At 41.7% G+C, this 12,436-nt stretch overlaps 2 protein-coding genes across 18 annotated transcripts in view; both read right to left on the bottom strand.

Annotated features, from left to right (window-relative positions):
• The window catches only part of LMO7 (LIM domain 7), a 132,430-nt gene extending 128,590 nt beyond the window's left edge, over nucleotides 1-3,840 (bottom strand). For 5 of the 17 annotated variants that reach the window (XM_063149446.1, XM_063149451.1, XM_063149449.1 and 2 more), the window contains exon 1: nucleotides 3,699-3,839. In XM_063149446.1, the coding sequence (XP_063005516.1) occupies nucleotides 3,699-3,809 (111 nt within the window). In that variant the 5' untranslated portion in view covers nucleotides 3,810-3,839. Of the gene's footprint in view, nucleotides 1-3,698 lie in introns of all 17 variants that reach the window. The other 12 variants (XM_063149457.1, XM_063149452.1, XM_063149453.1 and 9 more) reach the window with 5 other exon arrangements.
• A 5,151-nt stretch (nucleotides 3,841-8,991) lies between these two features.
• Nucleotides 8,992-12,436, bottom strand: part of UCHL3 (ubiquitin C-terminal hydrolase L3) — a 41,590-nt gene continuing 38,145 nt past the window's right edge. The window contains exons 8-9 of the mRNA XM_063149445.1: nucleotides 11,147-11,205; nucleotides 8,992-9,881 (exon numbers count right to left, since the gene is read on the bottom strand). Coding sequence (XP_063005515.1) covers nucleotides 9,798-9,881; nucleotides 11,147-11,205 — 143 coding nt within the window. The 3' untranslated portion in view covers nucleotides 8,992-9,797. The remainder of the gene's footprint in view (nucleotides 9,882-11,146; nucleotides 11,206-12,436) is intronic.

Here is a 12,436-nt window from a genome sequence, read left to right as displayed (position 1 = left end):
AACTAAAGATTTACAGACTTTGTGGGTCAGGTTTCAAGTTGCTTTAGCAAGCAATTTCGAACCATAGACATTTACCAGAATATTAGAATTTGATTAAAACACAGAAGTAGAATCAGAAGCTGAGACATTTTACAAGAAAACAGCATACACTTCTTTCCTCTCGAACTCTTCAAAGGGCATCACTCCTAAAACAGTGCAGCATGTGTTGGGGGAGAGGTACTGTGTCTCCCCTTCATTCACAAGGGTGAACTTGGTGGTGGACTGCAGAAAGGGAGAGGCAGACTGCCCTCCCACATCTTGAGGCAGGAAAACAGACCCGGCAGTCTGGGATATTTAATAGCTGGGGGAAGAATGCTTTGGTTTGGAGGAACAGCTTTTGGCTTGCTGAAGTTATAATATGGAACAGAACACAGTAAAACATTTTAACCCAGCTATTTCTAGCTTTGGCAAACATGCTCTGCCTTTCATAGAATGAGAGAAAATCCTGAGCTGGAAGGGACCCACAAGGATTAAGTCCAACTCCTAACCTGGACAGGAGAGCCTCAAGAGTCACATTATGTGTCTGAGAGTATTGTCCCAACATTTTTTGAACTCTGCCAAGCTTGGTGCTGGGACTACTTCCCTGGGGAGCCTGTTCCAGTTTCACCACGTTTGGGTGAAAAACCTTTCCCTGATAGCCAGGCTAAACCTTCCTGACACAGCTCCATGCTAATCTCTGGGGTCCCATCACCAGTCACTGGAGAGAAATCAGTGCCTGCCCTCCGTTTCCCCTCGTGAGAATTTGGAGACTGTGATGAGGCCTCTCCTCAGTCTTTTCTTTGAGAAACTATTGCCAAGTCATGGTATTCCAATGTTTTATTCTCAGCATGCACCATCTGGCCAGCTGAGGTGCCAGGTGAAGGCTGGGTGAGTTTGATCAGCACCACTTGCTCCAGGCAGAGCTCAGAAAGTGCCAAAAGTCTCAGATGCAAGAAGCCAACACCACTAAACATTGCTGCCTTCTGTAGAAAGGACACCTGAGAAGAGCTTGAGTTTTGCCCAGAAAATGACCATTCCTTCCCCCAAAGAAGCAGACATCCTCAACAGGCAGCTCCACAGTGACTCCAGCTCTTGTTACAGGCAACATTTCCTCCCAGCTCCCAACACATGAAACACAAGAGGTTGGGGACCACAGTTTAAGAGGTCTCTGCACTGTGAAGGCTTCAGACATTCCTTGTCTGCATTATCATAAAATATGTCTCAACATGAACCTGAATTAAAGAACAAAGTCTTTCTTTAAGTAACACCAGATATCAGATGCAATTTTTTTTGTTGTTATTATTCTTAATCAAGCTCTTGTGCTTTTTTGGTTAGGGTTGTTTGGAGGTTTAGGTTGCAGGGGGTGGGGAGGCTTGGGGTTTATTCAGTTTTGGGTTTTTTTTTGTTGGTTTGGCTTTTTGGGGTTTTTTTTTGTAGCATAAGGACTAGGAACAAATATTTGAGTGAGCCAGTGGCTGCCCTACAGCATGGAGAATTCAGCTGGGAACAGGCAGAAAAGGAACCTGACCAGGACACAGTTTCCTCTCACCAAAAACTTCAAAAAATACAGGGTAACATTTTTTCATGGTTTTGGGGTACTTTTTACTCCTCTTGGGATCTGACAAATACAGCTGCTCATTCCTGTTACTAAAAAGCCCTCAGCTTCAAGGTTGGAGGTTTTTTTTAAAGTCTCAGAGTCCATAAAATTCTCCATTGAAATACAGAAATATGTTAACAAAGCTTTCATTAGCAAAGGGAAAGAGTAACAGTTTACAAAGATATTTTGGCTTGTTCCCTTAAATACATAGTAGCTGGTGTCTGTATGCTTTCATCTCCTCTAATGTTAGGGAGAAGCTGGTACACAAAAACTTACCAAAACATCAGAAGTTCAAGTTCATAAATATTTGAAAATCTGCCTCCTCTTCAAAACTAATTGTTTAATCATTAGGACTCACCAAGTTTCACTGTCATGTATACACCACTTTGTTTCACCAAGACACACACAACCTTGGGACATGCCTCATTACCCTAAAAATATCATTACTCTTCCATACAACGGAAATGGTTAGTCTTGGCTCTTTAATCCATCTGGATGTAAAGAGCAGAGAAACACAACAATTCTTCTGAAACACAAACCTCATTTCATTGGGAAATAAATATTTACATCTTCCTTTAACATTATGGAATTCCTAGCATCCTGTTTATCAATACCTTAAGGTTTGCAAGTTACTCTCTTTACAGTAAAATGTTTCTCCAAGGGGGAAGTTTAAAAGTTACTTTAAAATAAGAACAGCTTTCACATATCAAAGGATAGCCACACAAATTGGACTGGGCAAGGGGGAAGCTGAGCATATGTTTTTTCCCCCTACACAAACAGTGCACACTACATACATTACTTTGCTAGAGCTCCCACATGCTACTGGCAGGCAAAGACACAAAACCTTTTGTAGGAATGGTACAACCAGCCAGTATCATATGAAATCTAATAATAATTAAAACAAATCTCCAACCCCTTAAAGTAGGATTTTCAAAGTCAACATTACACCTTAATGAAGCTTTTTAAAGTGAGCTTTGCCAATTTAAAGAAAGCAATGTAAGAAAGGTATATGTGAGAGAGGAATGCTTTAATTACTTAAACCCACAGCTAGCTCTTACAGAATTGACACATGGGGAAGCCAGGACTGCTGTAATTACCTACATTAACAGAGGACACAAAACTGACACTTGTGGAGGTCATTCACAATACCCTTGCCTTTGGTGCGCTCACTTCAACATCCTCAATAGATTTTAAGCACTAGATGTCATTGTTTTACAGAGGAAACAAAGAAACCTGAACTCAGGTCTTGACAAGCTTTAAAAGATGAGGGGTAAAAAACTAACAAACATCCTTTTTTTGAATATTTCCCCCTTCCAAAGTTACTGCGATAGTGGTGCTGACAACACTAAGTTTCACCTTAAATGACTAAGAACAAAGAAATAAGCTTAATATGTTAAAAAACATCTAAACCAGCACTCTAAAGCTCCTCTTTAAAAGCACACCACAACTCTGAGGGAGGCTGTTCAGTATTCCTAACATTTCTCAGCTCCCAAGCCTCTCTCGCCCTGCCGATGCTGCCCTGGTGGCACTCAGGTACTTGCAGGAACAACTCTCTCCCCAAGCTGTGGCACGTACCGCCCCGGTGTGACTCGGGCTAGTCACACAGAAACACGGATATTTACGTCAAGCGCTGTGTGCAGTCAGACAGTCATGTTTAAAAATAGGAGGGAAGAAAATGAGTGTTAATTTCAGGTTGCTCTCTGTCCTGAACTCTTTCGAGACAGGAAGGAGTGTCTTTAATTCAGACTGTCTCGGAGCAAGCGCTACAGAAGTAATTTACAAGATGGCAAGAAATTATAAGCCTTAACGACAGGAGGGCAACCAAGCCAGCCTTTAATTTGGATTGCGAGGAGGGGGCGGTGGCGATACTGCACAGACAGACTCCTGCAAGTTGCCACGATACTTTCTAAAAATAGCAGTCCGCATGTGCCCACAGGGAGCCCAGGTTCGGGGCCGCGTCCCGGGAGCCGCTGCCGGCCAGCGGGGCAGCCCCGCGGGAGCGCCGTGCGGGGCTGAGCGGGACCCCGGGCTGGGAGCGGGGCAGCGAGGGGCCGGCAGCCAGCAGCACCGAGAGACGCCTCACCTCCAGCCACCGCCGGGCTTCGGCGAACGCCGCCTGGAAGTCGTACTCCGCGTCCTCTCTCCCGTCCATGGCCAGCAGCAGTGAGCGGGGGGCGGCGGCGGCCGCTGTCATTCAGCTGCCTCCTTTTAACGCTGCCCGCGCCGTCTCCTCCCCCTCTGCCTCCTCCCCGCGGAACTGCCCCTCCCGGGAGCTCGCTGGCGCTCCGCGGCCGCAGGAATCCGGAGAGCCGCGGGCCGTGTGGCAGCGCCGGGACCCGCGGGGCAGCCGCACGCCCGGGAGGGGCCGCGCCGCCGCGGGCCTGGCGGCTCCCTCCCGCCGGGACGCGGCGCCCCTCGCGCTCCCGGCCGCTGGAGGCCGCCCCCGGCGGCTCCCGCCCCGGCGCATACCAGGAATAGCTGGGGACAATCGCACCTTTCAGGGCCGGCCCCGCCGCCCCGGCCCCCGCCACCTGCCGCCCCGCCCGGCCGGGACTGCCCAGCGCCCTCCCTCGCTGCGGCGGGGCCGCGGGAGCCCCGGGAGCCCGGGCCGCCTCCCTCACCTCCGCACCGATGGGGCTTCCCCGGCCAGCCACGGGCAGCGCTCCCGGGGAAGCGGCCCCGCGCTCTGCAGCGTGTCCCGTCTGGGGGCTAAGTTAGGAGCCTTTTCCTCAGCTACGGGAGGCGTGAGACACCCACGCTCTGTTTTCCAGCGCTTTTCCTACAAAGTGACCGAGGCGGAGGTGCCCTGGCTGAGCTGGAGGCGCACGGCTCGGTTTCCATGCTTCCCTCCCCAGCCCCGCTAGCCTCAGCTCTGGTTTAGCTCCCACTACCCACGCTTGTGCCCATTACTCTGCCTCATTCGAGTCCCTGTGCCCGGCTCAGTGCAACAGATTCTTTGCCGCTCCTCCATAGCACGCGCTATCCCAGGCTCAGAGGTAAAGCCCGGTCTCAGCACGGCTCCACAGGTTGGGATCACGCTGGGGCTGCAGCAAACCGGAGCGCGGCAGGCAGCCGGGAGATGGTTTGCTGGCTGAACAGTGAAATCCTTTCTTCCAATACAGAAGTGGACAAGTGCTAAGCAGAAAAGTTAAGTATCAGGGAAAAGAGCCGTTTTCTAGAATACTAATCCACAGGATTAGGTTGTTGTGTTTTGGCTTTGGTTTATTTGGGATTTTCAGAGTACTAGAATTCATTTTGACATTGTATTTAAGCTCTCTACTCCTACCTGAAAGGAGGCTGTGGCGAGGTGGAGCTCAATCTCTTCTCCCAGGTAACAAGCAACAGGACAAGAGGAAATGACCTCAAGTTGCACCAGAGGAGGTTTAGATTGGATATAAGGATAAATTTTTTCAATGCAAGTATGCTCAGGCATTGGCACTAGCTGCCCAGGGATGTAGGGGAATCACCATCCCTGGAAGTGTTTAAAAAGTGTGCATGTTGTACTTGGGGACATGGTTTAGTGGTGAACATGGCAATGTTAGTTTAACATTGCGCTCAATGATCTTAGAGGTGTTTTCCAACCTTCACAATTCTATGATCTTTTCCTACTTGAACTTTTTGTATTATTTTTTTCTTTCCATGTCTTTTCTGTAAGTAAAACTGAGTTGCTGCACACATTTTTTGCTATTATAGCCCATGGCAGAACGTATGTAATTTTTAAAGGACTACTGAGAAAAGATAACTTAAAGCTGTTGTACTACACGCAAATTCACTTCTCCTGAGAGGCTGACTTGGGAACACATCTTGTTTTACAAAAAACCTTCTCAGAATGGAGAATAAGAATTTTAGGAGATCAACAAGCCAAGAAGCTATGAACCATCAGTTTCTGTGGTATATGGAAATCAGTGTTGCTGGTGTTAGACTCAGGAGGGAAAATGCAGTGACTCTTGCTGAAATAAGTTCCACGGGAGAAATTTGGCCTTTTATTAAAGTTACAAATGTATAGAAGTTATGTAGTTAGCTCCTCATCATGGTATGATTTGAGACATCTATGCTATGGAGTCAGCAAGGAATAATATGATAACCAAAGCTGTAATTTCAAGGGGTTTTTTCTTACCCTTTTTTCCTGTTCCAAGCCAGATCAGCCACAAGACCAGATACAAATGAAGAATCTGCATTTTTCTTGAGTGGGAAGCCTGAACATCAGAAAAAACCCTCTCATCTCACTATTTAACATCCATGATTACAAAGCTTAAAAATGTCTAAATAAAACATGTATCAGCTACTGCTGCTGGCTGACATCAGTTTGCATTACCTGAGGTTACCAAACATTTTTCTGGAGAACTACAGCAGCCTTTCTCCGGTTTTTAAGGACTTTGACTTCATTTAAGAGTACAGTGCTTGTCCCTAAGTAGGAGAAAGTAACTAAGAATTCTATAAAACAGGCTTCAAAAGAGGTCATGTTAAAAAAAAAATCACATTTCTCACTTATTTCTGGTTGCTTTATTTCACTTCATAACAAATCAAGTAACTTTTCTTACAAATGAAGAGTTTAATGTTTTAGATCAAGTAATTCAAGTAATTTGAGTAATCATGTAATTTGATTAAGTGTTTAAGTATACTGCATGGATCACAGCAACTTTCAAGTCAAAGTTCCTCACTAAGTAAAAAAAGTTCCAACATGTAAATCTCATCCTCAAAGTGAATTTTAAATCAACTGTCACAGATAAATTATCTATGTGAGCCTGAGCAACCAAAATAGTTTTATTATTCCTTTGCACTAACAATGTAAGTCACCAGAGTCCTAGATCAGAGAAAGATTACATATACCAGATATGACTGCTAATTGTTGCTGTCAAAAGTAGCAAATGTAATATTGTTCTACCAGACAAAAATAAACCCTTTCAAATGTGTGTGCTCCTGGGGATAAATCAAGCAACAGCTTATGTCATATTCTTTTCAAGAAGAGTTCTACAAATATTTGACACAATAATATTTTCTACCAAGGCAGGCTTCTTTCTTTAAGGGAAGACTGTACTTATTTTGTAAGTGTGGGCTGTTAAGTCTCTTTATTTTCAAACATACATTTCAATGTCAGAAAACAACTTTCTTCTTCTTCCCTTAAATGAATCATGCGGCCATGACTGAAAGGAAAGGGCATTGTACTGGCTATTAAATTATCATTTCTTAATAAAATGTCTGTAAATAACATAGGAAAACTTGCACCAATATACTTAAAAAGCTTGAACAATCCTGACTGCTTAATAGCACACCAGCTCCACTCAGCTAAAATTAATGCAAGCGTGGAGCATGCATCACCTCCTCACTCCTACACACACCATTTCCATAAAATGGGGTGTACAGGCAGCCCAGACTGCAGAGGGATTTCCTGCACTGTGTGCCCATGGCCAAGCCACACTCCTCCACACAATGGTGTTGAGGCTCTGGCAGAGATGCACAAGATAGAACATACAGTGTTATTTGCCCACGGAGCTTGAGCTAATAAGCAGAGATTGTACAGCTCAGGCGATGATGCAGACACTGGGGCATCACAGAGCCAAAAGCATCATGGGGTCTACAGGGTTTATCAGCCTCTAGCAGGACCTTGCTCAGCTTTACAAGTCAGCCAAGTCTTCATACTTTGCTTTTTTAACCCATGTTGTACAGGTTATGTCCATGAGAGAGATATTCCAGCAGCTTGTAGATCCCTTTACTTCCCGTGCTCCTTGAGACAGTGCCAAAGCCTGTGCCAAAGCATGGCCTCACAAGCTCTGGAGGGCTCTTACACTGTACATGTTGGGTGAGATGAATTTCTGCAGTGCAGTCTTTCACAGTTTCTCCAAGAGACCATGCAGTGAGCAGATACAGTTCAGCACAAAAACTAGTGCACCGCTCTTCCTTTGGCATCTCAAAATGTACCATCTTACATTTTAATAAACCAGAAATTAACAGGGCAAATAAAAGAGGGAAACCTTACCCTGCAGAACAACTGATTTGAAGACTACATAGATGCTGAACAAAACTGCAATACTGCCAAAATACTAAGAATTCTTATTTATAGGTTTTTACTTAAGAGTCAAGATGTATTTTTCAGCATGACCACAGAAAATCCCCCCCAAATTTACTATTCTAACCTTATCATGTTTGTCCTAATTTGTCTAGTCAGTCCTTTTACCCAACAAGGTATCCCCACTTCTGAAGGGATTTTGCAATAAACAGCTGCACAAAAACAGAGACACACCATTGATTACTTAAACCCACTTTTGAACACTGAAGATCATATATGATGAGACATTTCTCTAGAGTAGACAATTGATGTATCTTGTTTAACAGCTTTGAACTGCACTTCCTCTCTGTCCTCACCCTCTCCCCTATCCTAAAAGGGCCTTATCTATATTAACTATGGGTTACTTGAAAGGCAATCCTCCAAGTCATCATTAGCTTAAAAAATGCAATTTCCCAATTCAGTGGTGACAACCTTTATTTGATTTTGCTGATATTAGCAAGAAGACAACACAGCTGGTTCGGTTACTAAAGCCTCTGATTTTTATTTAAAAGCAAGTTTCAGGGCTTTACTAATGAGCATGGCAACATAAACCAAGTCTTAATGATACTGCATTTTATTAGGGTGAAAAAGCAAAAGCTTTTCAAAAATAGAAGCTCATTAGTGTTATTCTTCTCCTTTGCTTTTCCAAGCAGCTCACTTATAGAAAACAGACTGTTGCTGTTACTGGACTCTCCAGGTGACATGTTTTAGACAGACACGCCAACTTTTTCTTTAGAGTGCAAGAGATGTTCTTAAGTGATAAGACAGAGGCCAGGCCTCTTTCTTTTCTATAAAGAAGGAAAACTCTGCCAGAATGCTTCTGGCATAACCCCATTCATTTTTCCTGCAATGACAATTGATAGAGAATGAAAGCACCCTCTGGGACGTGGAGGGCTCAGTTTCCTTTGGCAGTGGGTTTGATTGGAAGCAAACCTAAATAATTCCACTTCAAAGGAGTGAATAAGGAATATTGTTCTGGAATGTCAAAACCACACACATTAACCCAAACCAATCTTCACAAGAATCCTAAAGTGTTAAGATTGCTTAGCTAAAAAACCAAAACTAAACCCAAAACCAAACAGGAAGATCAAACTCAAAACAACCACAATGTTACTGATTCAGGTATAGAAATTGGTCAACAGTACCTTAAGATCAGTGGGTGGAGTGGGAGGGATGGCACAGGGGAAGGCTATCAGATAGCATTCAGTAATGCCACCTGACAAACTTACAAGACATATTCCAACAGGGGAGAAAAGTACATGACTATCATGGCTGCCTTAAAACCTCCAGTCTGTTTGTTGTTGCTAAACAAACTTCATTACAACAATCATCATTTTTCTATCATTTATTTCAGTTAGGTGAGGTACTTCACATTGCTGTATTCAAATGTGTGTGCCCTCCACAGTCCTACCATTTGAATTTCTTAATGTGCCTTTTCGGGGGCAAAAACCCATGTCATTTTTCCACATATAATATAAATAGCAAGCATTGGTTTAACTAGTTTTTGACAATTTATTAACATTATTAGACTTGAGAAACAAAGTGAAGTTTTTATTCAAAATGTAAACATTAAGATAATTTTAAAATGTTAGTGCTCACCAACAGTAAGAATAGTCCTTTTTCTGCCTATTTTCTTCCACACATTTATTTTAAAATAATGCACTGAAAAAATGTTTTTTTTTTCACTTGAGTCACCTGAAGAAGTTCTTATAGTATTCTTGCACCATTATAAATAAAGGATGGAGATAACCTCATACTCCAAGTTTTCAGCCATATCACCATACTCCACTCAGAATGTTACCTGTGCATGATACAAATGACAATCCTGCTCTGAAGCAGCTCATCATTATTACAAGGAAATATCACAGATAGTAAGTCCCAAAACTTTTAAGGGGGTGGAAGGGAAAAAACCCACCACATAAAAATCTTGCACAAAATGCATGCCTGTATAGAAATACCCAAAGTTGCAGTAGGAACAAGCAGCAAAATATAGCAAGGACAAATGCAAAGTTTATTCCACGTATGCTACAATTAGTCAAGATGTTAGGGAAGTATCAAAATTTGTACTATTAACATATGGCAATGGTTTTATTCTTACAATACATTGCAATAGAGTTGCCTCACAGGAAAAGGCTTTTAAGCTGCAGACAGTGCAATTGCATTGAATCTTAATTCTTCTGGGTCACGTTCCATGAATTTCTTGCAAACTTCTATTGCATCCTAGGGGGAAAAAGTACAAAGAAAACCAAAATGAAAAACAATATAAATCATATTTGTTATTAAAAAGCAAACAAAACACAACTGAAAACGAAGATATGCTTTATCCAAACTAGGCCCAAAATGTATTTTTCCATAAAGGTTTCCTAAATAGTGTGACGAACCTACATAAATGGTATTTCTGATGTGAGTTACCATGACTCAAGATTACTTACAGTGCTCATATGGGCAGCCTAAAAGAAAAAGTTTTATGAAGGACCTTTAGCAATGATGATTTTTGTGACTGAATATTACTTTGTGCAGCAGATGTGTTGCTTTTCTGACTTTCTAAATGCATCTCTGAAGTTTGCCTTAACTAGTACTGCAGTCTTCAGAAATTTTTCCTTTGTTTCAAGATGAATCTAAGCTGGGTGGGGTGATTGAAAGATTTTAAGTAATTCCTTCATCTAGCTTTAGGGTGCAATCTGGAGAACACATGTTATCAGCAAAAACAGGAAAAAGACACATAAAGAATAAGGAAAGCTTTATCCAATTTCTTCCCCTGTCCAAGCAAGCACAAATTATTTGCAAACTTTACAGACGTTAGTCTATGCTTCTAGACTACAAAATAATTTTCTATTTTGTTTGTTTTAGTTTCTCTGGTTTCTTCCTTTTGTAATACTAATCCAATCTGGATATCATAAAACTCAGATCTATGCATTGACTTCTCTCAACTTCAACTTTGCATCATTCTGTGGGGATGACAGTTTATCCTCCCAACTCAGTGTATCCCTTTCTAATTATTTTCTGAGCTCATGACACAAAGAAGCACCCAAAAGAAGCTGTGAAAGTAGAGAAGAACGATCATTAGCATGGGTCAGAAAGGAAATCAGCTTCTGTCAGCATGACACCTATCAAACTATAAACCAAAGGAAAGAGGATGAAAAATTGTAAGTTTTCAGTCTGCTAACTTCTTGTTAGATGTACTAATTGAAAGGAGCAGGAGTATATGAAAATCTAAGCACAGAAGATAAGTCAGTCTGATCTTGTAGTCGACCCTTATGATATTTATGTTACGATACTCTCTCATCTACAGCCACAATGTAAGTGTTCTAAAGTATCTCTTTTCAAACCTAATTTGGCCTCACCATCCCACTTGCTCTATTCCTCATCCAACTATAAATATAGCTAGACTTGTATAGGTATTTTCATAGATCTACTTTATAAATTTTGTAGAAACACAGCAAGAATTTCATATAGCACCATTTAAGGAGGTTCTGTATCCCTACCTCTAAAAAAGAGTCATCGCTGGTTTCCCCATGGTTTATTGGAAATGGCTTGCGCCCATCTGTTGGAAGACAAAGTGGGATTGAATAACACATTTATAAAATTATAAAAGCTTTGTTTTTTCCAGTTAAAACTATTTAAGCAGATCTTTTGTACTTCGCTTTCCAAAATGCTATCACATTTTTCATAAAGTTCACACATGCAGCTAGATGTTCCCTGGTCTCTCCACTGCTGACTGCTTCTACCAGTATCATTATACACAGTCTATTGCTTTTAAAAAATAATCCAATAAAAACAATGAAATATTTTTCAGTATTTAAGTTGAAAACTTCAAAACTGTAAGATGCTGTTGGTTTAGTGCTTGTATAGTACTTCAATTTTCAAACAGAACAGAAAAATTTCAGCTACGCTTGATGGATTTACACAGACAGACAACTGAATGTCTGTGGTGTTTGACAGCTGTGATCAGGGACTCCACAACAGACCAGAGTAGCAAACCCACCATTCTGAAGAGTCTGGCACCACTGAAAATGTTTCTGTCATTTAAAATAGATGAGCAAACAAAACCCAACAGCTCTAAATATTTAGTATTTTCACAGCATTTAAACAGGATTGCTATGGTTATTTTTCTTATATTTTTTTTTCCTTGCATTTCCAATAGAATAAAGCTTGTCATTCTCAGCATTTAAAAAAGAATTTCATTCATATAAATATGCTTCAGGTTACTTGCAACGAGTTAACAGTATGAAAACTTATGTCAGGTTATCTGAAATACTTCTTTAAAAATACAAAACAAAATCCTTTTGGCTCTGTCTTCCCTGTAAAAGGCTTTTCCCTCCCCAAAGTTGCCACCAAAGTTGACAACACTTCCAAACTACATTTTCCATAACTAAAAATAGATTTGATGTTGAAAAACATTTGGATTTATATGAACAAGATGTTGTTCATTATTGTAACTACCAGGGCTGCAGATACAAGGCAAAACCCTCAGAAAATGCCAGGGAAACAGAACTGAATTCCCTGCACTGTTGCAAGTTTACCTTAATTTTGGGGCTTTTTTGAGTCCTTACTGGCAGAACAACATTTTAATTTCACATGTCTATAAAGAATGTGTTTTCTATGACTGAAACATCACATATATTTAATATCCATGTGCTTCCTTAGCATTTTCTGCATGCCAAAGCCCACATGCTGCCCACACTGTCTGAAGCCAGTGAATCAATTGAAAAACCTTCCATTTTACTACTTTTAAGTTGGGGGTTTTTTGCTTCCTTCCACTGGTACACAGAGAA

This window comes from Melospiza melodia, chromosome 2 (assembly GCF_035770615.1).
Source record: "Melospiza melodia melodia isolate bMelMel2 chromosome 2, bMelMel2.pri, whole genome shotgun sequence".
Taxonomy (NCBI): Eukaryota; Metazoa; Chordata; class Aves; order Passeriformes; family Passerellidae; genus Melospiza; species Melospiza melodia.
The sequence above is the reverse complement of the archived record's forward strand: the minus strand, read 5'-3'. Positions and strand labels throughout refer to the sequence as shown.